This window comes from Vombatus ursinus, unplaced genomic scaffold, assembly GCF_900497805.2.
Source record: "Vombatus ursinus unplaced genomic scaffold, bare-nosed wombat genome assembly UNPS02014830.1, whole genome shotgun sequence".
Classification (NCBI taxonomy): Eukaryota; Metazoa; Chordata; class Mammalia; order Diprotodontia; family Vombatidae; genus Vombatus; species Vombatus ursinus.
In genome coordinates this window covers 52,936,389-52,960,205 of record NW_020954608.1, presented here as the reverse complement: position 1 = coordinate 52,960,205, position 23,817 = coordinate 52,936,389, and the positions used below count along the sequence as shown (strand labels likewise).

The following is a 23,817-nucleotide window of genomic DNA, read 5'->3' as shown; positions in this document are numbered from 1 at the left end:
AGCAGATGGAGCCGAGGAAGGAGAGCATTGTAAGTATGGGAGACAGCCAGAAAAAAAGCTCAGAGCTGAAGCATAAAGCATCTTAGGAGGCCGGTGTCTCTGAATAGAAGTGTATGTGTTGGGGAGTAAGCTGTAACAAGGCTGGAGAAGTAGGAGGAGCTGAAGTTAAGAAGGGCTTTGAACGCCAAACAGAGCATTTTGTATTTTCTCCTAGAGGCAATAGGGAGTCACTGGAGTTTGTTGAGTGGAAAGCAGGGTGGGAGTATGTGACTTGATTAGACTTGCATTTTAGGAAAATCATTTTAGTGACCAGTGAATGGAGGATGTATCAGAGTGGGGAGAGCCTTGAGGTGGGTGATCCCTCCAGCAGGCCACTGCAATAATTTAGGTGTGAGGTGATGAAGGCCTGCACTAGAGAGAACTACAGTATCAGAGGACAGAAAGGGGCACTTTTGAGAGATGTTGCAAAGGTGAAAGTGAAAGACTTTGGCAACAGTCAAACTCCCCAAATATGGGGAGTGACAGAGAGTGAGGAATTGAGGGTGACTCCTTAGGTTGGGAGCTTGAGGCACTTGGAGGATGGTGTTGCCCTCTATAGTAACAGGAAAGGTAAGAGGCCAGGAGCATTTAGAGGGAAGGACAATGAGTTCTGTTTTGAACATATTGAGTTTACCGGACATCCAGTTCAAAATGTCTGAAAAGCAGATGGAGATGTGAGATTGGAGGTCAGGAGAGAGATTAGGGCAGGAAAGGTAGGTTTGAGAATCATCAGCATAGAGATAGTAATTAAATCCGTGGGAGCTGATGTGATCACCGAGCGAAGTGGTGTAGAGGGAGAAGAGACAAGGGTCCAGGACAGATCTATTAGGGACACCTGAAGTTAGAGGGTGTGATGTGGCAGAGGATCCAGCAAAGGAGACAGAGAAGGAGTGGCCATATAGGAAGGAGGAAAACCAGGAGGGAGGCAAAGAGCAGTCTCTTTCTGGTGGTAACTCACATGAAATTTTGGTTCACTTTGTGGACAACTTCTAATGCCTTTGGGGACCCATAGAGGTGAAATGTCACTGCAAAACATCTACTCCACTAGCATTAGTGATTTCCAGTTCCCTATAAAAGACCCAGGGCAGCTAGGTGGCTCAGTGAATAGAGTTCTGGGTCTGGAGTCAAGAAGACTCGTCTTCCTAAGTTCAAATTTGGCCTCAGACACTTACTAGCTGTATGATCCTGGGCAAGTCCCTTAGCCCTGTTTGCCTCAGTTTCCTCATCTGTAAAATGAGCTGGAGAAGGAAATATCCAGTATCTTTGCCAAGAAAACCCCTAAATGGGGTCATGAAGAGTCAGACATGACTGAAAAACAACTGAACAACAACAAAAATAAGAGACCCGGAGAAGTTCTCAGCTGTAATACCCAGAGTGACATCATTTACCAACATTAGAATGTTGTTACTATCATCTCCCCCTTCGTGGTTTTGCTCTAATCAACACCAGCATTCTTGAACCACCTCCATCACCTTCTCTACCTGCTCCCGCCTGTAACTATTATTCCCATAACCCTTTGGTTTCTTTAAGATTTTTCTTTTAAAATCTTTACTCTATTTGTGGATGTCTTCTCTTTTAAACAGCACAAAGTTGTGAGAAGAAGAATCAACGAGAAAATGGGTATGAGTGTGAGTGGCGCTATAATAGCTGTGCTTCTGCCTGCCCTATCACATGCCAGCACCCTGAGCTACTTTCATGTCCAGTGCAGTGTGTGGAAGGATGCCATGCACACTGCCCTCCAGGTAACTACTCCCGATTGTATCATGGAATTTCCAAGAGGATTTAATCCCTGAAAAAGTCATAGACTAGAAGAGCAGGATAGGCTTGCGTGTGGGCTAACCTCACCCGGCCTGGTTTCCTTGGGACCATTCTTTGCCAAGGAATGTAAATATGGCAGGCTGGACCCATGACCATACATTAAGTTTTTTTCAGCTGTTCTTGAACATCAGGCACTAGATTTAGAGCCAGAGAATCCAGGGTCGAGCTCTGTTTCTGTCACTGCCTTGTGACCTTGGGCAAGCCACTTAAAAATCTTCATATATCAAATGGGGGGAGAGTTTGGTAGATGGCCTTTAAGTTCCCTTCTAGCTCTAAATCTATTATCCCAGGCTCTTTTTCATAGAAATCTAGTTCTGTAGAGTTAAAAACAGATCTAACTTGTCATTTCAGTAAGACCTTAGAGTCGATTAGAAGTCTATGGTTCACTTGCTCATACCTTGCCTTTAATTCTCCCCATAGATTATGTAGCATCCTTCTTCTGAAGAGTTATAGGGATTTGTAGAAAGAGTGTTATTTGTCTTAAGGTACAAAATGGGTTAGGCTGGATTGGGTTCTTCCTATTTTGCAGAAGGGGAAACACAAGCACCAAAAAGTAAGGCAGACAAGCCCCAGTATTCTCAGATAATGAATGGAAGAGGCAAGAATAGACCCCAGAGTTTGAGTATGGGGCTTGTCCTCTTGGTTTGGAGTCATTTACATGGGGCACAATGGTAGCCACAGCTCCTAATGAAATGACTGGTGTATTGGGCAGGAAAGATCCTGGATGAACTGTCAGAGACCTGTATTGACACTGCGGACTGTCCTGTATGTGAGTTGGAGGGTCGACGCTTTTCACAAGGAAAGAGAATCTTTTTGAACCGGGATGATCCCAAACTCTGCAAACTTTGGTAAAGTAGATGTATATTAGTTAGACAAAGTAACATATATATACATACATATATATGTATATATATATACATATATATATATATACATATATATATGTATATATATATATAAAATTTTGTTAAATATTTCCCAATTACATTAAAAATTTTTAACATCTATTTTTAAAAATTTTGAGGTCCAAATTCTCTCTCTCCCTCTTGCCCCTTCCCTACCCACCGAGAATGCAAGCAATATGATGTCAATTATACATGTGAAGCCAGGCAAAACATATTTCCATGTTAGTCATGTTGCAAAAAAACATAGAAAAAGCAAGAAAAACAAAGTGACAAAAGTATGCTTTGATCTATATGCAGAATTTACCAGTTCTCTCTATGGAGGTAGGTGATCTTTTTCATCATGGAAAGTGAAAAATTTTCATCATGGAAAGTGACATTTTATCTGGGGTGCTAATAATTAGCTTTCATTTGTAGCTGGAAGGAATAGAGTGTTTTGATTAACCATATTCCAGCGTAATCAGGCAGCTAGGTGGCATCGTAAATGGAGTGCTGGGCATGTAATCAGGAAGACTTGAGTTCAACTCCGACCTCAGACCCTTACAAGTGACTTGACCATGGGCAAGTCATTTAATCCCTGTTTGACTCAATTTCCTGTTAAATGGGGATAATAAGAGCACCTCTTTCTCAGGATTGTTTTGTGGATCAAATGAGATAATAATTGTAAAGCACCAGGTACAGTGCCTGGCACATTGTAGGTCCTATATAAATGTTAATTGCTGTTATTACATAAGGTAAACTTTTGCAACTGGGTAGACACAGAGATGCTAGATGTTATCAGTAGGGGAAATTTCTGAATTTTGCTTCTCAGTAAATCTTTAAAAACCTATCCCTTCTCCATCTTCTGTGGATCGAGAAAGGTTTAGATATGGTTCTGACTGAATACAGGGGTTGACTTAATGGTGGAAGGGAAAGAATCCTGAATTTGGAGTCAGGAACACTAGGTCTGGATCCTGGTTCTGAGTCTTCCTAGCTAGATGATCATATGTCAGTAACTTCATATCTTTGAGTGTCAGTTTTCTTAACTGTAAAATGGGAATAATAGTATTAGGACTACTGATCAAGACTGTCCCACATAGAGTGCTTTATAAATCTTAAATGCTATAGTAATGTGAGCTCTTATGTCAAAAGTATGTCATTTCTGGACCATAGGAAGGATTTTATGAATATCGGACTTTTTCTGGGAATGAACATATAGAGAGGGAGGGAGTAACTCCTGTTACCTTGGGTAGAGGGATCAGCCATGGGTGCAGGAAGTGACTCATGTCACTGAAAATTCACAGATTAATTCTTATGTATAGTGACCCCTGACCCTAACCCCTCTGCTAATATCTACCTCCCCTGGGTTCACATCCCAGAGTACAGTGCAATTTCCTAGTGGTGAGATCTGGGTTTTCTGAAGTCATTTTCATAGTAACCTAACATATATTAAGATGTCAATACATTCAACACCACTCCCTAATGCTGATCGGCCCTTCCGAGAACTTAACCCGCTGGGGTGGGGTGGGGGGGTCGTGCTGTGGCCACAGCTACCAGAGTCAGATCCTGCCCCACCATCTGTATAAACAGATCAGATGTTGCCCAGGGTGATTTTTTAAAGCAAAGAGCCAGAGGAAACAGGAAACTAGAAAGTATGTCACTCACGTAATGTTAACTCAAGGATTAAAGCAATAAATCCTATAGATTCTGAGCCCATAGAAAGTAGGAACTAACTTCCTAATGAATCTCTGCCCCACTTTCCTTCCCATGATTAAGTTGAAACTGATGGAAAATGAGGAACAGAGACGGGATTAGGGATCTCAAGAAATAAAAGCAGAAGAACATAGACGTATCCTTCACCTCCCTTGCAAGGGGCGGGGGAAGGAGAGGATTGCTAATACAAGTTTTAATTTTACTTCTAGTAAGGATTTGGGTGGCCTCTCCAAAGCAGACTGGGGAAATCATTCATGATGCTAACCTGTCCTCTGGGTTGGGTTTCCAGGGGCTTAGGAAGTTAACATTTTCTCTCTGATCCTTTGAAAAATACAGGTCCCCTTATTTCTCAGCCCACCAGGTAACTGCTTATTTGGTATTTGGGACAATCCTATGCAGCATTTGGGTGTCTAAGATGACCCAAGGTGATAACTGCATAGAATAGTAGCATCAAGAGTTTAATCATTTAGTCCAGTGGTTCCTAGCCTGTAGGCACTCTTGAGTGGCCACGGATTCATTTCAAGGGGCTGATGTGCTCATCAAGCATTGAGATTTTGATCTTTATTTAGCTGGGCAGAGTAGCAGCAGGATTTCTGAAAATGTTAGTAACAGTCTGAAGGGTTATGTGTTGAAGCCATTCTTTAATATCTGAAAGCAAGCAGCTGTGCATTCTCTCCAGTTGGGGCAGATCTTACCTTACCTTTGGGTTGTGTTCATGTGTGAACAGGTGGAGCAATGGCTGTGTACGACCAGATGGAGTTGGACCTGTGGCCTTGAAACTGGCCATTCTGCTTTCATCTCATCCTGTTTACAGGATTACAGAATTGTCCAGCTGAACAGAACTTCCGAGGACATTTAGCCCGACCCATAGTTCACCATTTTCAAGTTTAACCACTTCAATAGTGCAAAAATGTGCGCATATCCTTGTCTTTCCACACACATCCCTTTCCAGAGAACCATTCCATATAAAAAAAGATTTTTTTTTTGTTAAGGAAAAACAAGAAAAAAAATCTGATAAAGTAGGCAATGTACCACACCCATGTTCCACTTCTCCCCTCCCCACCTCTGCAAAGGAATGGATGGAGGAAGTGTCTTGTTATATTTCTTCTTGAGGCCATGCTTGTTCTGTTCATTTTAAGTTGTTTTGGAGGTTATTTTTTCCCATTTAGGTTGTTGTAGTCATTGTGTCTTTTGTTTTCTTGCCTCTGCTTTCTTCACTTTGCTTCAGCTCAGGTCTTTCCATGCTTCTCCGTATTTATCGTATTCACTGTTTCTGCAGTGCCCGTGATATTGCATAACATTCCGTGTGTTTAGGCATTCCTCAGTAGATGATCATCTGCTTTGTTTCCAGTTTTTTTTTTACCACATTTGCCATAAATACTTTGATGTATATGGAAGCCTTGAAAAATTTAGTGGGTATTATGTTTTCCCAAGGTCTTAGTCAGTTTATTTTCTTCTTTAATTCTGTTTCTGGGAAGAATCTATTTTTCACAACAAACTTTGCCATATTAAAATTTTTATAACATAAGAATTTGGTAAAAAAGAAACAAATCCAGATATCTGATGCCCACTTATATTACTAAAGATCAAGAATATATTTTCCTTTAGCCTTATTTTCTCTTTCCTACTCAACAGAGTAAACACACACTTAATATTGTACATCTGTACAATATGTTATAGCTTAGAAAAGACTTTCTTTTGCACTTGTTCCTCATGAGAGGAACCACGTGGGCAACACAATTTTTATTATCCTTATTTTATAGATGAAGAAACTGAGGCTCAGGAAGTTTTTGTGAATTGCCTGGGGCCATCTGGATAGTAAGCATAGAGCCTGGACTTCTGTCTTCCCCTCAGATGTTCTTTCTGTTACTTTGCCTCTGTGGTGCAAATCCTGTTGAGTTAAGGCTCTTTCTCTGAGTTTGTAGGGTTTTGCCTTAAAATGAGAAGAATTGATCTAGTTTTCCTAATCCTTTTAATTCCTATACTTGGTAGTGAATGCTTCTCCAGATGAGCACTTTGGTGGTAAATCAACACTCAGCTAGAAAGAGGGAAAGGTAAAGGAAAGGACATCCCCACAAAACTAACCTCTGCACCTAAGATTTATTGAAGGTATTTTTTACAGGCAGTTTAGACTTCAGGAAGACTGGTACAAAATGGCAGAATGCTCCAAAATCTCTAAAAGGTCCAGGGTGCGTAGCAACTCCAAAGATGGCTTCCTAGCTTTCTCCTTTTGTACAGAAAAAGTCCCATTTTAATATATGTTTTAGTTTTCTTTGATTTCCAGGGAGTTCCAGGGCAGGATAACGACTCATGGGGAAAGAATAGTTAACTCAGCTCCCAGATCCATGATTTGAGATCTTTGAGAATTATAATTGGTTGATGGAGGAAAGGAGGGAGAAAAGGTGAATGTGAGTCTGACTGCTCCTTCCCCTATACCCCATTGCTGACTTTGGACCTGTTCTTACAGAGAAAGGGCTTACTATTATTCTTTGGCTTTAGCTCTGGGAAACTTTGGCTCACAAAAGGCCTCATGGTAGTACATAGAACAAAGGTGCCACTAAGTTTGTTCATGGCCCTAACTTCTGATTTGACTCTTTACTTTCTTGAGCCAGACTCTAGTCTCTAAAGCATGCCCTGGGTACAATTATCCTTATTTTATAGATGAAGAAACTAAGGCTCAGGCAGGTTATGTAAATTGACTCAGGCCATCTGGGTAGTAAGCAGCAGAGCCAGGATTTTTGCCTCTGTTTCTATTAATATTCATCCAGATTTTTTTCCTGTGTTTCCTATGTTGAAGTGTCTTGCATCTATGAGAAGGGTCCAGAATGCAATTGCGGGGGGCTAGATAGGTACTAATACAACAAAGGAATTTGTCTGTGAAATGGGACTAATACCTGTGCTGCCAATCATGCAGGGTTGTTATGGAAAACAAAACAAAACAGTACTTTGTAAATCTTAAAATTCTATGTAGATAAGAATTATTATTTTTATTATTATAACTATAAATTATACTTATGAAATCTTATTACAACAAATACCACATTAATTTTCTCTATAAGGAAGATTTCCAAGCTTTAGCCAATGTGTGTGTGTATGTATGTGTGTGTGTGTGTGTGTGTGTGTGTGTGTGTGTGTTATTTGATGAAAACCACTACAACAAAATGATTTAGGTAATTCTTTGGAAATGGTAGTAATGGGCTTTGGTTTATAACTGCATGCTTTTATTTAAGATGACACATGAGGAAAATAAATTAACTTTGAGTCACCATGTGTTATTGAGTCCATAGACCAAATATAAAAATTTCTTTCTTTATACATGGAACGGATTAAGACTTTCCCTTCCCTCCTATAATTTAAGGATTTTCTTTACTGTAATGATACAAGTCGTATGGTGTTTAGTTGTTCAGTCGTGTCTAACTCTTTGTGACCCTGTGGACCACAGCACGCTAATACCATCCATGGGGTTTACTTGGCAAAGACACTAGAATGGTTTGCCATTTCCTTCTGCAGCAGATTAAGGCAAACAGAGGTTAAGTGACTTGCCCAGGGTCACATAGCTATTAAGTATCTGAGGTCAGATTTGAACTCAGGTCTATCTGCTGAACCACCTAGCTGTCTCACAAGTTATATAAGGGTGATTAATTGTGTGTAGTTTGTCCTTCATTCTCAAAGAGGACCATGACATCAGGAAGATGATGCCATGACTTGCAAATAAATTGGATTTAAGTGAGGGAGGGCTGTGCAAAGTCACCAGCCTCACTTTGTCCTCTGGAGCCATCTGGGTTCAGTGGCCGGATATAGATCAGGACAATTGGAGATGGCCCACAATGTGGTAGGAGACATCAGCCTTTTTAAGCCAAGGTCTTTCCAAGTTGTCATTTTGACTGAGGCAATACCCATTCAGTGATTAGGGCTGTTTAAGAAATGAGTCAAGTGATGGCTCCTTCAATCCAAAAACAAAAATCAGACTGAGAGGGTGAAGACACTCAGGATTTCTGACAAAAAGAGAAACAATCACTATTTACTTTCACCCTGAGTCATCAGGGCCCAAATAATAACCATTAAGTGATGCTTGGGTAGGGACCTATCATTGGCCAATCCATGGTAACCAGAGTGAATTGGGTTTAAGGCATGGTCTTTGAGAAAGAAATCTAGCCATAAACCCCAAGATATCTAGGTAGGTTTCAGTTTTCAAAATTTACCTTCCTTTGGGCGGATCACCCTCGGGTAAAGCCTTGATACCCCATGTGGAGAGAGAAGAGCAGAGCAGAGCAGAGGAGAGGAGAGGAGCTAAGTTGCCCAACTGAAACTGGCCAATTGGGTCCTCAGTGGCCAGCTCAGACTACTCACAGGTTGTGGTTTGTCCTTCATTCTCAAAGAGGACCATGACATAAGGAAGATGATGCCCTGACTTGCAAATGAATTGGGTTTAAGTGAGGGAGGGCAGTGCAAAGTCACCAGCCTCACTTTCTTTTCTGGAGCCATCTGGCTTAATTAGGAAGGATGGAAAGAAGGAAACAAGCATTTATTAAGCACCTACTATGTGTCAGACACTGGGCTAAGCCATGTACAAATATTATCTTATTTGATTCTCCTAACAACTCTGGGAGGTAGGTGGTATTATTATCAACGAATGAGAAAACTGAGGCAGGCAGTAGTTAAATGATTTGCCTAAGGTTACACAGCTACTAAATGTCTGAGGCTAGATTTGATTTTAGGTGTTCCTGACTCCAGGCCCAGCGTTTTATCCACTGTGCCACCTAGATGCCTCTATCAGTTAGGTAATTGGTATGTATTAATGGGGGTGGTGAGGCATGGTATACATGATGTGGAAGTTCAGAGCATATAAGGGTTTGCCATGACAGAAACATGGGATCAGAGATTTAGAATTGAAAGGGACGTCAGGAGCCATTGAATGCAAGTGCCTCAGTTTACCATATGGAAAGGGAGGATGAGAGAGGTTAAGTGGTATGTCCTGGGTCACACAGCTAATAAGTGTCTGAGGCAGGATTCCAACTCAGGTCTTCTTGATTCTAGGTCCAATGCTCTTTCCATTTCACCAGTTAGCTGCCTCTAATTTAAGGGGTGCATGTTACTAAAAGTGTGTTCACGCATGGAATAGGCTTACAATGATGACAAATCGAGCTTGAGATCATTCATAGATTCTCTAGCATTTCCAACCACTTCCGGCTCTCCCCTACAGCCACTGTGATGGTGTGAACTTGACCTGTGAAGCCTGCCAGAAGCCAGGAGATCTGCAGTTACCCTCATCATTTACAACTGCTGCCCCGACCACAGCATACCAGGAGAATACCCCCGAGCCTCCCCTGCACGGTTTCTCCTGCAGCAAGATGTTGGACTTGGCCTTTCTGCTGGATGGCTCCTCCAAGCTGTCAGAGGCTGAGTTTGAGGTGCTGAAGGCTTTTGTAGTAGGTGTGATGGAGCGTTTACGCATCTCTCAGAGGCACATCCGGGTGGCCGTCGTGGAGTACCACGATGGCACCCACTCCTACATTTCACTGAAAGACCGGAAGCAGCCCTCAGAGCTCCGTCGGATCGCCAGCTCTGTGAAGTATGCTGGCAGCAAGGTGGCTTCCACCAGTGAGGCCCTGAAGTATACTGTCTTCCATATCTTTAGCAAAGCTGAGCGCCCTGAAGCATACCGGATTGCCTTGCTTCTGACAGCCAGTGAGGAGCCCCCTCCCACATCCAGGGGTATAGTCCGCTATGTCCAAGCCCTGAAGAAGAAGAAGATCATTGTGATCCCAGTGGGCTTAGGGCCCCATGCTAGCATTAAGCAGATTCGTCTCATAGAGAAGCAGGCACCTGAAAACAAGGCCTATTTGCTTAGCAGTGTGAACGAGTTGGAGCAAAGGCGGGATGAGATCCTGGACTACCTCTGTGACCTGGTACCTGATGTTCCTGTTTCCACCATCGCCTCCCAGCTGGTACAGGTTACTGCCAGTCCAGAGCTCTTGGTACCCCCAACCTCTCTACCTAGTAGACACATGATTCTGGATGTAGTGTTTGTGCTAGAAGGCTCAGACAAAATTGGTGAAGCCAACTTCAATAAGAGTAAGGAGTTCATGAAGCAGGTGATTCAAAGGATGGATGTGAGTCAAGGTAGCATCCATGTTTCCATCATACAATATTCCTATACAGTGACTGTGGAGTTCTCCTTCAATGAGACTCAGTCTAAGAGATACGTCCTGGACAAGATCCAGCAGATACGCTATCGGGGTGGCAACAGGACCAACACTGGGAAAGCCCTTGAATACCTTTCTGAGAATACTTTCTCTTCCAGCCAAGGCACTCGGAAGCAAGCGCCTCATTTAGTATACATGGTGGTGGGCAATCCTGCCACTGATGAGATCAAACGTTTGCCCCAGGACATTCAGGTGATCCCCATTGGTGTGGGCCCCCATGCTAACATTCATGAACTGGAGATGCTCAGCCGGCCCAATGTTCCAATCCTGATAAATGACTTTGACAGACTTCCTTGGGAGGCTCCTGATTTGATTCTGCAGAGATGTTGTTCTGACGATGGACTGAGGCTGCCCACACTACCGCCAGCTCTGGGTAATACCTTTCTACCTTTGTAGGGGAAGACCTAAAAGCTGGGTTTAATTGATGCTCCAAGATTTAGAGCCAGGAACATCATTAATATTGGTGAGAGGGCTGGGGAGTTGGAGGCAGGTTCTGGGTTCTAATCCTGATTCTATCACTGACGAGTGCTATGACTTTGGGAAAGGCCCTTTTCCCCATTCATTGCTCAATTTCCATGACTCAAATCTTCTACTTCTCAAGCAGGGAGACTCATCCCTGAGCCTTCTTAATCTTCCAGAGGTGTCTTAAAAGATGCATGAGATCACCTCAAATGTTTGACCCTCTTTGGGGGATGTTCCTGGAGAAAAACGAAGGATTATCCTTTCATTTTTATTTCATGGAGTAATGTTTTTTTCTTGCACCAAAGTCCCACTCTGATCTCTCACTGTGGATTCTTGAAGTCTGCTAGGGATGCACAGTCTCTGGCTGTTCAGACACAGGACTTTCTAGTCATGTGTGATTCTAGCCTGTACTTTCCAATAAATCCTCCACCGACACACTGGAGTCTTTCCTCTTATTCTTTTAATATCTTAGTTGTGCCAATCTACCAATCAGGTTACTTATCTGGTGCCTTTCAGAAATCATCCGAAAATCATCTGCTGTGGCAATGCAGCTTTCTTGTTTAAGTGGTAGATGTGCTTGAATATAATAAAACTTGTTTAAGTTGACTCACTGAAGTTGCCAGAATTATTGGCTTCATATTAATTGCTCGTTATGCCATACTCTTTTTTAATGCTTATAGTAGACTCATGGACTTTTTTTGGGAAGTAATCAGAGTTAAGTGACTTGCCCAGGGTCACACAACTAGTAAAGTGTCCAAGGCTGGATCTGAACTCAGGTCATCTTGACTCCAGGGCTGGTGTTCTATCCATTGCACCACTTAGCTGCTCCCCAGACTCATGGACTTTTAAGTCATTTCCATGTATGGACTAGGTTACAGTGGAAAGAATACTGGCTCTTAAGTCAGAGGACCTGGGTTCCAATCCTGCTTCTGACATTTAAGACTTTTGTGGCTTGGGGCAAATCACTTAACTTCTCTAGACCTCAGTTTCATTTTCTGTAAAACTAGGGGGTTGACACAGGAGTGGGGTTTGTGAACATCTGTGAAGTTTGGATTCAGTCAAAGGGCTGCACTTAAGGATCTAGAGGGTGACATGTGGCCTTGAGGCTGCAGGTTCCCCACCCCTGGTCTAGATCTATCATCTCATGACCTTTTCTTGGGTCATTTCTTCTTAGTAGAAAGTAATGTGCTACCCTCATCTTATCAAAAAGCAGCTTCTCTATGCCTCGGTGTCATCCTATATATTATTATTATTACCATCACACATTAATTAGTATAATAATGTATTTCTTATTGACTTGGCCCTAAAAAACCTAGAGCTCAGAATTTGTAAACATATTGCTCCAAGAATGTCTCAAGCTATCTGTTTCACCTTGTCTGCCTACCCCCATTTTGTCCCTACCCTTACCTACATGCTTCTGTTTTAATCTATACGAGAATTGTAGCTGTCTGTTCTTCAAGGAAATATTATCCAACACTAGTGGCAGTAGGAATATAATATGTCATCAGAAGTCTTCTCCATGACCTAAAGGCTGGAACATTCCTGATTCTCAAGATTATATCTTTTTTCTCACTTTCAAACCCAGTCTGGATTCAATGTTAAAGAATAGAAATCTATGAATGCAATGTATGCTACAGTGCAGGCAGACCATATGGGCAACCAGTACGTGTCAGGCAGTTGAGGACCACTACCTCCATTCTAAGCTCCACATCACATTCATCTTATTTGCAGATTGCACTCAGCCCTTGGACATGGTGCTCCTCTTGGATGGCTCCTCAAATGTCCCAGCTTCTCATTTTGAAGAAATGAAGAATTTTGCCAAGGCCATTATTAAGAAGGCCAATCTGGGTGAGTGGGGATGAGATGAAGGAGGATGATAGGGAGATGCTAGTACTTGGATGTACTGGTCCCACCTGTTTTGAGGGATGATACAGTCTGTTCTATGTTTTCTTTTAGGGCCTCGTGTCACTAAAATATCAGTGGTCCAGTATGGAAGTATCACCACCATTGACATCCCATGGGATGTGCCTCAGGATAAAGAATACATCCTGAGCCTTGTGGATCCCATGCATCTTGAAGGGGGCCCCAGCCTAATAGGTAATGCGGTAGGATCAAAAGAGTCAGGAGACCTGGGTTTGATTGCCAAATGAAATATATCCACGGAATATAGGGATGAAGATTTCTTGGACAATCTTGGAAGCAGAATGTGCAGTGGTCTCAGAGCCAAGCAGACTGGACAGTGAAATTATGGTTTTTCTGTGACTGAAAGGTAGATAGGAAAAGGATATAGAAATAAAAGGTGGTGAGAGATAGTGATGCTGGAGGGCTACCTATGTCTTATATGTATATATACATGCATGTATATATATAAATGTGCATATTTGTACATGTATGTGTATATATAATATACATGCACACATACATATGTATATATGTGTGTGTGTATATATATATGTGTATATATATATATTTATATACACACACATATATGGAGAGAGAGAGAGAGAAGGAATCCATGATCCCGGAATACTATTCTCAATTGTTTTACTAGGACCTTCTACCTATACAAGACATGGGCAAACTCCCAGCATCACTACCTCTCTCTCTCTATAGACATATAAATATATATGCATACATATATGTATATATGTACATGCATACACCCATGTATATAGGTATATATGTATATAGGTATATATACACATACATATATACATGTATGCAAGAGAAAACCTTGAGAGTTGCTCTAGATATAATACAAATAAAGGCCAGAATGAGGAATGGGCCACTGCAGAACCCTAAAGAGGCTGGATCTCTGAAGAAAGAGATTGAGTTGATGCTGCCTCACTTTTCTCTTATGGAAGGTGGCACTGGGAACTTCTTTCATATTTCCACTGTGGTCTCAGGTTTAGCTCCGTATGTTGCCGATGCTCATGGAGAAGCCCAGTTCTGCCCCTGCGGCTGTGGCTGCCCTCCCTAACTAACCGCAGGTATTGCTTACTTTTCTCACTAACAGATCAGAAAACAGTCTAGAATCGACTTAATAAATAAATCCTTAATAAAAAGATTTGTTCTATGAAGTTTGGATTCAGTCATAGGGCTGTACTTGAGGACCTAGAGGGCCACATGTGGCCTTGAGGTTGCAGGTTCTCCACCCCTGGGTCTATAGTTAGGGGCTGGGACACCTAAGCCCTATTGCTGAGACTAAGGCGGGACTTTGGACAAGTAACTCACTCCTCTTACACCCCCATGACCCAAACATTAAATTTGACTAAAATGATTGAAAGGGAAGGCAGTTACTTATCTGAAGAAACTGGAGGCTTTTACCCTGGAGAAGAGAAAACTTAGGGGGAGACATTATGCTATACTGGAAGCCCTTTACATATTTAAAGGGCTGTCCCATGGAAGAGGTGTTAGACTTGTTTGACCCCAGAGGGTAGAGCAATAGGTAGAAGTAATTGATAGAGGTTAGAGTGAGGCAGATTTTAGCACAACATAAGGAAAAGTTTCTTAGTAGAGTTTTCCCGAGTGGAATGGGTTGCTTTAGGAGGGAGTGATTTTCCTGGCACTCACTAGAGGTACTTTATCAGTGCCAAACAACCCCAGGATTCATGTTTCAAGTACAATTTGGACTAGATAATTTCTGAAGTCCATTTCTACTCAGACATTCTATGAGTCTGTGAAGTCCTAGATACCATATGGTCACACCAGAACCAAATAAATTGAATTCAGATACCATCAGTGGACATAGATTTTTACTGGAGCCATGGTCTCCTACAAGAACATGGGAGGGGACACAGCACGTAGCAGGTGCTTATTGAATAATTTATGAATACAATTAAAATTTAATTGAATTTGTATCAGCTCTTCAGAGGCTGTGAGGCATTTATGAAAAAGGAAGAAATGAGATGTGGAGATTGGAGAGAAGAAGAAAAATGATGGGATCATCTAGATATTTCCATTTGTAAAGTAGCCCTCTGGACCTAAAATGTACATAAATTATTAGCATAAATTTCTAAAATACTAGAGTTCGGTTCCTGGTATGTATTAGGTGCTTAATCGATGCTGGCTGATTAATTGGTTGAAACAAGTTCAGAAGACACCATTTCTCATACTCGGTACAAAAGCATTAGGACTATGGTATTTGTAATATTGCTATCAATATTGACTCTGTACGGCCTGCTGTTTTGTTCTCAGGGAACGCTCTGAATTTTGCTGTCAGGTATGTCACGTCAGAAGTCCATGGTGCGAGGCCAGATGCCTCCAAGGTGATAGTCATCTTGGTAACGGCTGTCTCTGTGGATGCTGTGGATGTAGCAGCTGATGCAGCCAGAGCCAGCCGTAAGTGTCCCTCTTTTGTTCCCTTCCCACTAGGAAAGGTGGTATTTTTTTTCAGTTTCTGATGCAGTAGTGAGCCATGAAAATCCTTAAAGTGAGACTAAGAAACTCCCTTTGATGGATCTTTGGTCTGATTGGTGTAGGGTCTTCAGTGATGCAACCCATCCCTAGCTTCTTATTCTGTGTGATATCTTTGATCCTCCTGTAAATCTGCTACAGGGGCCTGCCCAACATGCTGGGGCTTTTACAGATCTCTTGTCATCATATGGATACCACTAATGCAATATTCAGACTCAACCTGTGTTTTACCTTGTTTTCACTAAGTGGCTGCCTGACCTTCTTTTCTGATCGTATATATATCCAATGACTTTCTTTCGTCCTTCTTCTCCTGGGTCATTCTTCGTTGCTAAGATTCTGTAGCCTCCTCACATCCACCATGCACCTCTCCGTTGCTCCTTTAGGAGACCCTCCAACTTTAATTCTTTAGATACAGTGGTATTCTGTGACTCATAGCTATACAACATTGTTGGAAGAGTAATGATGGTAAAAAGATGGGCCTTTGTTTTACAGAGGAACTTGGCATCATTAAAAGCACTTTGCCATTTCCCAAGGGAGCTGAGTTTGCTCTCTTTCTTTCATTCAGTTCTGGGTCCAGTCCATTGTCCGTGCAAGACGTACACACGTACATATACATACATATATGCATGCATACACATATTCACATATATGCCAATGTCTAGCCAATATATCCATTCAAGATACATTATATCTATCTATGCATACATATACACAAATACACACATTATGTATATATGCATATATATGTATGTGTGTATATATGTATGTATCTAGTTCTATGGGTTATCCATCTAACTGCAAATCTTAACCTGGGGAATCAGCATTATTTATCCTCCTCTTAGTTTTTCCTGACCTCTTTAGTGAGCATGGAGATCGTTTCAGGTTTTGAAATGTGTTAGTTGATTTTAGAGCTCAGGATTAGTATTGTATTCTGAGCATCAGAGGACACCATTAGCTCCTAGAGTTGTCCAACAATAAGATCTGGTTGAGTATGTTATTCAGCATACATGAAGTAATGTTTCAGTCTTTTTTTCAGTCATATCTGACTCTCTGGGACTCCTTTTGGGGTTTTCTTGGGAAAGATACTGGAATGGTTTGCCATTTCCTTCTCCAGCTCATTTTAGACATAAGGAAACTGAGGCAAACAGGGTTAAGTGACTTGTCCAGGATCACACAGCTAGTTAGCTTATGAGATCAGATTTGAACTCAGGAAGATGAGGCTTCCTGACTCCAGGCCTGGTGTACTATCCATTGGCACCAGCTGTCTGCCATTTCTATACTTGGAGTTTTATGAAGCACTTTGCTTATTAGGTAGTAAGAACCTATCAAAATTGGACCTTAATGCCAAGTTTTCTAAATTTAAGACAAGGGTTCTTTCTACTTTACTATGCAACCTCTCACATAGGAGGTGCTTAAAAATGCACATGAAATTCAGTTGACCTTACATTTCTAAGGGCTAGAATGTTACTAGTGGGAGAGCAGAACAAAACCAAAGCTAACTTCTAATACTTGTACCTTCATAGGAATTGTTACAATTAGAGAATTGCAGAATGAAGATTTTTCTACTCCACCCCTGAGAAACAAAAGGGAGGTCCCTGTAGAGAGCAGATTCAAAAACAAACAAACAAAAACCCCAGAACAGTCCCTTTGGGACTTGACTATCCAGAGCAGGTTGCTTTCTGACCTTTCTTATCTCTCTTTCTTCTACATTTTCCCCTCCCACTCGCTACAGGAGTGTCAGTCTTCCCCATTGCAGTGGGCCGCCAGTATGATAAATCCCAGGTGAGGGCATTGGCAGGGACCGCTTCCTCTTCCAACATCATGGAACTCCAGCGAATTGAAGATCTCTCCACTATGGTCACTTTGGACAGCACATTTATGTACAGGCTATGCTCTGGTAAGTCCGTTTTGACTCCTTCAGCATCATAAGGATTATAAAAATTAGAGTTGGATAGGACTTTAGAGATTGCTTAGTCTACCCCCATTATCTGACTGGAAACTGAAACCCAGAGAAAAGGGCCCCAGAGGCCACTGAATCCTATCCCCTCAAACCATAGATGAGGAAGCTAAGGCCCAGGGAAATTTTACAAGGTCACACAGGTAGTAAATTGAGAGGGGAAATTTGAACCCAGGCTCTCTTGACTTCCAAGGCAATGCTCTTTCCAATATATTACACAAACCTTCTATATCCTGAGGATCCATTCTAGAGACCTGAGATGCTCATATATTTTACCTGCTTTTCCTATCTAAAGTGATTTAATGGGACTGGCCACTCTGTTTTTCTCCAAAGGATAGCTCTGCAAAGGTTAAACTCTACCAAGAATCTCTTAGTATAGCCTTTAGTATACAATACTTCTTTCAACCAATAATAAACATTTATGCTAAAAAAAACCCATGCCGAGTTTCAGAGAGGGAACTTGAACAGAGAAGGGGAAATAAAGAAATACAGGGAGACAAATGACCAGTCAACAGATGCTGAGACCTTTTCCTAGAGAACAGTCTACTTACGCCTAAATAATTCTGCCATTTAGCCTCATGACAGAATGGTTCTAGAATCAACTTCAATCTCATTTACTTTCACATAAAGTTCACTAGATGTAAGATTAGAGAGTTCTTTTCTAAATCTCCTCTAAAATTTTCCTGGCTTTAATGTAACACAATGAACAACAATAGTTTGGGGCTATTAACTACTGCCTTATGCTGTTCCCCAAGAATCAGCTAATTAGTCTAATTAAGAGATGGGCATGGGGTGGGGGAGGGAGTCTATTCAAGTCCCTGATAACTCACATTTGTACCCAATTGGGTCCAGGTCAGAGGGTCTTCTCAGGTAACTAAATACGATAAAGCAAGTGTTTTTAAACTGGGTTCTATGATCTTGGTTTAAATTTTTTTTTTTGGTGAGGCAATTGGGGTTAAGTGACTTGCCCAAGGTCACACAGCTAGTATGTGTCAAGTGTTTGGTCTGAGGCTGGATTTGAACTCAGGTCCTCCTGACTTCAGGGCTGGTGTTCTATCCACTGTGTCACCTAGCTGCCCCTTTAATTTTTTTTTATAAACTATATTTCTATATAATTGGTTTCCTTTATAATCCTCTGTACTTTCTTTTCTTTTATTATTTGTTTTAAAACATTATTCTTAGGAGGGTTCACTAGACTGTCAGAGGGGTCCATGATGTTTAAAAAAAAAACACAGGTTAAGATCTTCTGTCCATATAGAGAATTATTATCTGGTGGTGGGCTGAGATCTTCCTTTGTTTTTGTTTCAGGTTTCTCCAAAGTCTGTTTGGATGAAGATGGGCATCAAAAGAGGGTAAGTGCTTTGTGGCTGACTTTGAGGGAAATATTGTGATTTTGTATTGAGAGACATTGTTTGCACTGGGAAGCTTTTCAGCTAGGTCCTAACTCAAATCTTTGTCTTATTCTTTCACACCAATGTTTTGCTCCTCAGGCCTATGATCCTGTGACTTGGTCACTGTCTCTTTCCTGCTTTCCCAGATATCACTTCCTTGGCTTTTTTGGTCCTGTACTCAGATCTCAGTTTTCTGGTTGGTGGTTAGCCAGATCTGCTAGCCAGGGTCCAAGTCAACAATCGTCAGAGGCAGCTCTAATACCAACATTCTCTTAGCTCAGCTTTGATGTTGGGATGAAATGAGGCACTCACAAATCATTGAATATTTAACAAAAGGCCCTTAATACAGCAAAGATATGCAACATGTATGCAGTCACACTTAACTTCTGTGGACACAACCCCTGTCATCTTCATATGGAGGACAGAGTATGGCCAGGGTGGGGTGTGGTGACTTGTGTGATCCTAGGGTTGCCTGTGGTTGAGATTTTTTGTGCGTGTAGGTGACCGGGAAACTGCCTTGGAGAATATGAGCCAGTCAGATCCTGGGGACAGCTTTGTCTCCTTTTAGGAAAAGATAATGTCTAAGGATTAGGGAAGGAAGAGCAGACTGGACTTCGCTTGTGGATTGGGGGAAACACTGGTAAATATCAGTCCTATCAAAACAGCCCTCTCTTTTTACCCTTGTCTGAATATGGCTCTCTTTTCCCACACAGCCCGGGGACAGGTGGATGTTGGCTGACAAATGCCACACTATAACCTGTCTAGCAGATGGCCAGACTTTGATGGAGAGTCACCGGGTCAATTGTGAAAATGGACCCAGACCCACATGCCCTAACAGCCAACCTGCTGTGAAGGTAGAGGAGACCTGTGGTTGCCGCTGGACCTGCCCCTGTGAGTCTGTGTTTTATGGTTTATCGTCCGCTTTGGGTCATTTAAAACAGCAACTCTTTTAGCACAACTTTGCAAATAGGTTAAAAAATCTATTGCTAGCCCAGAAAAATTTTCTCCTTCTCACCTACATTCATCAGTGCTACCATTCCATCATTAATATTCACCCATCCTAGGGTCTGAAGGGTTTGTTTATGGCAAGACTCACTGAACACTCTCGTCCTCTCTTTTCCTTTGGAAAGACATGGTTTGGTGAGTGGAAAGAGTACTGGGTGTGGAGTTTGGGGACCTGGGTTTGAATCTAAGCTCTGCCATTGTATGACTATGGGTAGGTCACTTCAGTTTTCTAGGTCTTAGTTTCCTCATCTGTAAAATCAAAGAACTGGACTTGATGAACTCCAAGTACTTTCCTTGGAGTTTGTAATCCTGTGATCTAAGTCAACATAACAGCTCTATGGTCCCTTTCCAGATTATGTCCAATGATGTTTTGGGGGAAAACATTGTTCTAAAGCCAAGGTAGAGCATGGTTGTTGGCAATGTAGCCTCACCGTGCCTCATTAATAGGGGCACAAAAGACCCTGAATTTGAGGATACAGTAATGGATGCTGCATAATCAGGAAAATGACCAACCACATGCCTAGGTGATACTACATAGCTGGATTGATACTGGCAAGAGAATGAACTGGAGAAAGAGAAGAGAGGATAGTTCTCAGAGGAAGGAAGCATTCCTCCCTCCCCCCAGTTTGGAATTCACTGCTACTTTGCCTTCTCTTCATAGAATCCCTCTATTCCTTCAAGATGGAACACAAGCACAACCTTCTACATGAAGCCATAATTGATTCCTCCCAACCCCCAACTGCTAACATCGTCTCTCCCAAACTACTTTGTATTGAACTAATTTGTATTTGTACTCTTTTAAAATTTACTCTATATACATATATATGTACTAGTCTCCCCTATTAGGATGTAAGCTTCTTTAAAATGGGGAATATTTTAATCTTTGTACTTATATCTACAGCACCTGGCTTATTCCCTGGCAAATAATAGGACCTTAATAAATGCTTGTAGATAGACAGATAAATAAATAGAGAGATAGATACTTATCTGCTTCTTATTTATTAGTGGTCCAGGACATTTATTTTTAGTGTACAAATGGCAAAATATCATGTGCTAACTTGAAAGATTCCCTTTTCTTACTGATAAAGGTATTTTTTGTAGTAGGTTGTTGGGAGGTGACATAATTTTGTATTCTAGAGGTAGAAAGAGCCTTAAGAATTCTGCCTGGTAAAGGCCTGAATACACATGTTACTTCAAACTGCTGTGTTTCTTTCATAGTTCTTAAAAATTCACATATCCTTCGTTGGATAATAAGTTTTTCACTAACCCACTAGGCTGGCATTCATATCTCAGGCCCTTGAAGGAACTTGTAAGTTGTGTCTAGAGTCATGAAATCATTGATCTATTATCTGAAGTATTTGGGTATAAGCTACATTATAAATGAAGATAAGTCAGCAGCATCCAGATATGTAATGTGAGGGTAAATCCTTGGGAATACGTTTGCTAAGATACTAGAGTGGTTTGCCATTTCCTTCCCTAGCTCATTTTACAGGTGAGGAAACTGAGGCAAACAGGGCCACACAACTAGTCAATGTCTGAGGCTAGACATGAACTCATGAAGATCAGTCTTCCTGTTGTAGCAAATTACAGGAACAAAATTTGCTTTTTTAGTGTCCGAAGGACTTAAATCATCGGGGTTATTTTTTTTTCTCTTTTAAGATTTCTCTCCTTCCTTCTTCCACCTGCTAGCCCCGCCCCCATCTTGGGTAGTCAAATGTACTGCTCTCCTGGCCACATTCCATCTATTGCATTAATTCACTCAGCAAAACTCAGGATTTTGGGGCAGAGTGAATTCATTTCCTCCTTTACTCTCCCCATGTTCCCTTTGCTTATTCTCTCCAATCTTCTTCCTGCTTCATCCCTCCATATTACCTCAAGGTTACAACCTTTATCTTGGACAAATTGTAGGTGAGGAAATCATAAAATTGGTGTGTGTGTGTGTGTGTTTGTGTGTATTCTTTCAGAATCCCTCTAAATTGAGCCCTAATTTCTTCAAACACAGGGTGTATGTATAGGGGCACTCCCCACTTGTTTTCTAAAGTTTTTTTTTTTTGTGTGTGTGACAATCAGGGTTAAGTGACTTGCCCAGGGTCACATAGCTAGTAAGTATCAAGTATCTGAGGCTGGATTTGAACTCAGGTCCTCCTGACTCCAAGGCCGGTGCTCTATGTACTACGCCACATAACTGCCCCAAATTAAGGAGTAGTCTTTTGCTTATGTTTTGTTTTGTTTTTAGGCAATTTGGGTTAAGTGACTTGCCCAGGATCACACAGCTAGTAAGGGTCAAATTTTTGGACTGAGGCCAGATTTGAACTCAGGTCCTCCTAACTTCAGGGCCGGTGCTCTATCCACTGCACCACCTAGCTGCCCCTTTGTTTTCTAAAGTTTGGGCATTTGTTAGAAGCCCAGGCCCATGTAAAAATGGAGGGAGAGGGATATGGACTCTCAGTCCTAAAACATGTTTTAAGATCAGGGACAGGAAGCCAGAGGCATGATGATTAGGGCAGAGCAGAGGGGAAAGTTAGGGTTAGACAGCTGAACATATGTTCACTCAGATACATACACAAGCACAAACAGAGTGGAATGGGATGCCATAGGAAATGGTAGATTCTCCCTTATTAGCAAGTCTTCAAGCAAAGTCATTATTTCGACCTGTCAGGTAGGTTAAAGAGGAGATTCTCATTCAGGAATGGATTGGACCGGATAGCCTCCAAGATCCCTGATAACTCTTAGGATTCTGTAATTCTATAACTGCAATATTTCTATGGTAGTGGTTTGAACATTTTGCTTAAGAACACTGGATTTGGAGTCAGAGGTCCTATCTTCAACTTCAGGATTACAATGACAAAGAAAAGTCTGGCAAGCTGGAAGACAGAAATTTGATACCAAGGAACATCAGTCAGGATCATGGTGGACTTCTCAAATAAGACAAGGAATGATTAGATAAATTATATTATGACATTAAATTAATAAGCAAAGACCATGAACCTAGAATTATCCATCCAGGAAAACAGTGTAATCTCTCTTCCAATGACATTATCATCGAAACTTGATGGAGCAGGAATGCTAGCATGAAGCCATTACCAAGAATTCCCCAAGTGTCTTTTTTTTTTTTTTACATTGGAAGAAGTTCTTAGCATTGAGTAGCCATGTATGCAAGATGCAAGGAAGCCACAGAGAGAGAAAGAGGAGAAGGAAGATTCCTCTCATTTCTGGACATGTTGGTCCTCTATGCCTCTCCTGCTAATCCAGCATGGAATTGGGAGGAGTGGGCATTGCTCTAAAATTATTTAAAAGAAAATGAGCAAAATAAGGAAAGTTCTAGTACAGTTAAAAATACTGGGGAGCAATAAAATAGCTAAATTATAGGATATAATGTAGATGAGAAGTAATATAAGATATCCTAAAAGATATCCTCATACAGACAAATGACAGATCAAAAAATGTAAATGAGAATTAACACTGGTAAGACACTTACAAGAACAAATAAAAGAAGAACTAGGAATTTTTAAAATTATGGGAAAATTTGAAGCTGGCACTTGAAGATGGTACAAATATTTGGAGGAAATAATGAAAAAAATTACCATTGAAGAGAACATAATAGAAAACCTGAAAAAATGAACAGAAGTAAAAACAATGTGTTTCCTACAAGGGAAAGACAAAATTGCAAACCATGTAAAAGAAGGGAAAAAACAACCTCAGGAAATAAATACTAAGAGAGTTGGAAAATATGCAGGTAGTGGATAGGTCAAAATGCAGCAATCCCAAGGTTACTGACATCCAGGAAAATTAAAAAAAAAAAAAAGGAACATGAGCACTCTATTTCAGGGGAAAAAAACCTTCCAGAATTGTGAAAAGCAAGTGACAATTCTATCTATCTATCTATCTATCTATCTATCTATCTATCTATCTATCTATCTATCTATCTA

General features: G+C 41.3%; 1 protein-coding gene across 2 annotated transcripts in view; it reads left to right on the top strand.

Annotated features, from left to right (window-relative positions):
* Positions 1-23,817, top strand: part of VWF (von Willebrand factor) — a 202,486-nt gene that overhangs the window by 127,868 nt on the left and 50,801 nt on the right. For both annotated transcript variants that reach the window (XM_027838876.1, XM_027838875.1), the window contains exons 26-34: positions 1,623-1,781; positions 2,570-2,705; positions 9,655-11,030; positions 12,851-12,967; positions 13,076-13,216; positions 15,317-15,460; positions 17,268-17,432; positions 18,801-18,844; positions 19,597-19,774. In XM_027838876.1, the coding sequence (XP_027694677.1) occupies positions 1,623-1,781; positions 2,570-2,705; positions 9,655-11,030; positions 12,851-12,967; positions 13,076-13,216; positions 15,317-15,460; positions 17,268-17,432; positions 18,801-18,844; positions 19,597-19,774 (2,460 nt within the window). The remainder of the gene's footprint in view (positions 1-1,622; positions 1,782-2,569; positions 2,706-9,654; positions 11,031-12,850; positions 12,968-13,075; positions 13,217-15,316; positions 15,461-17,267; positions 17,433-18,800; positions 18,845-19,596; positions 19,775-23,817) is intronic.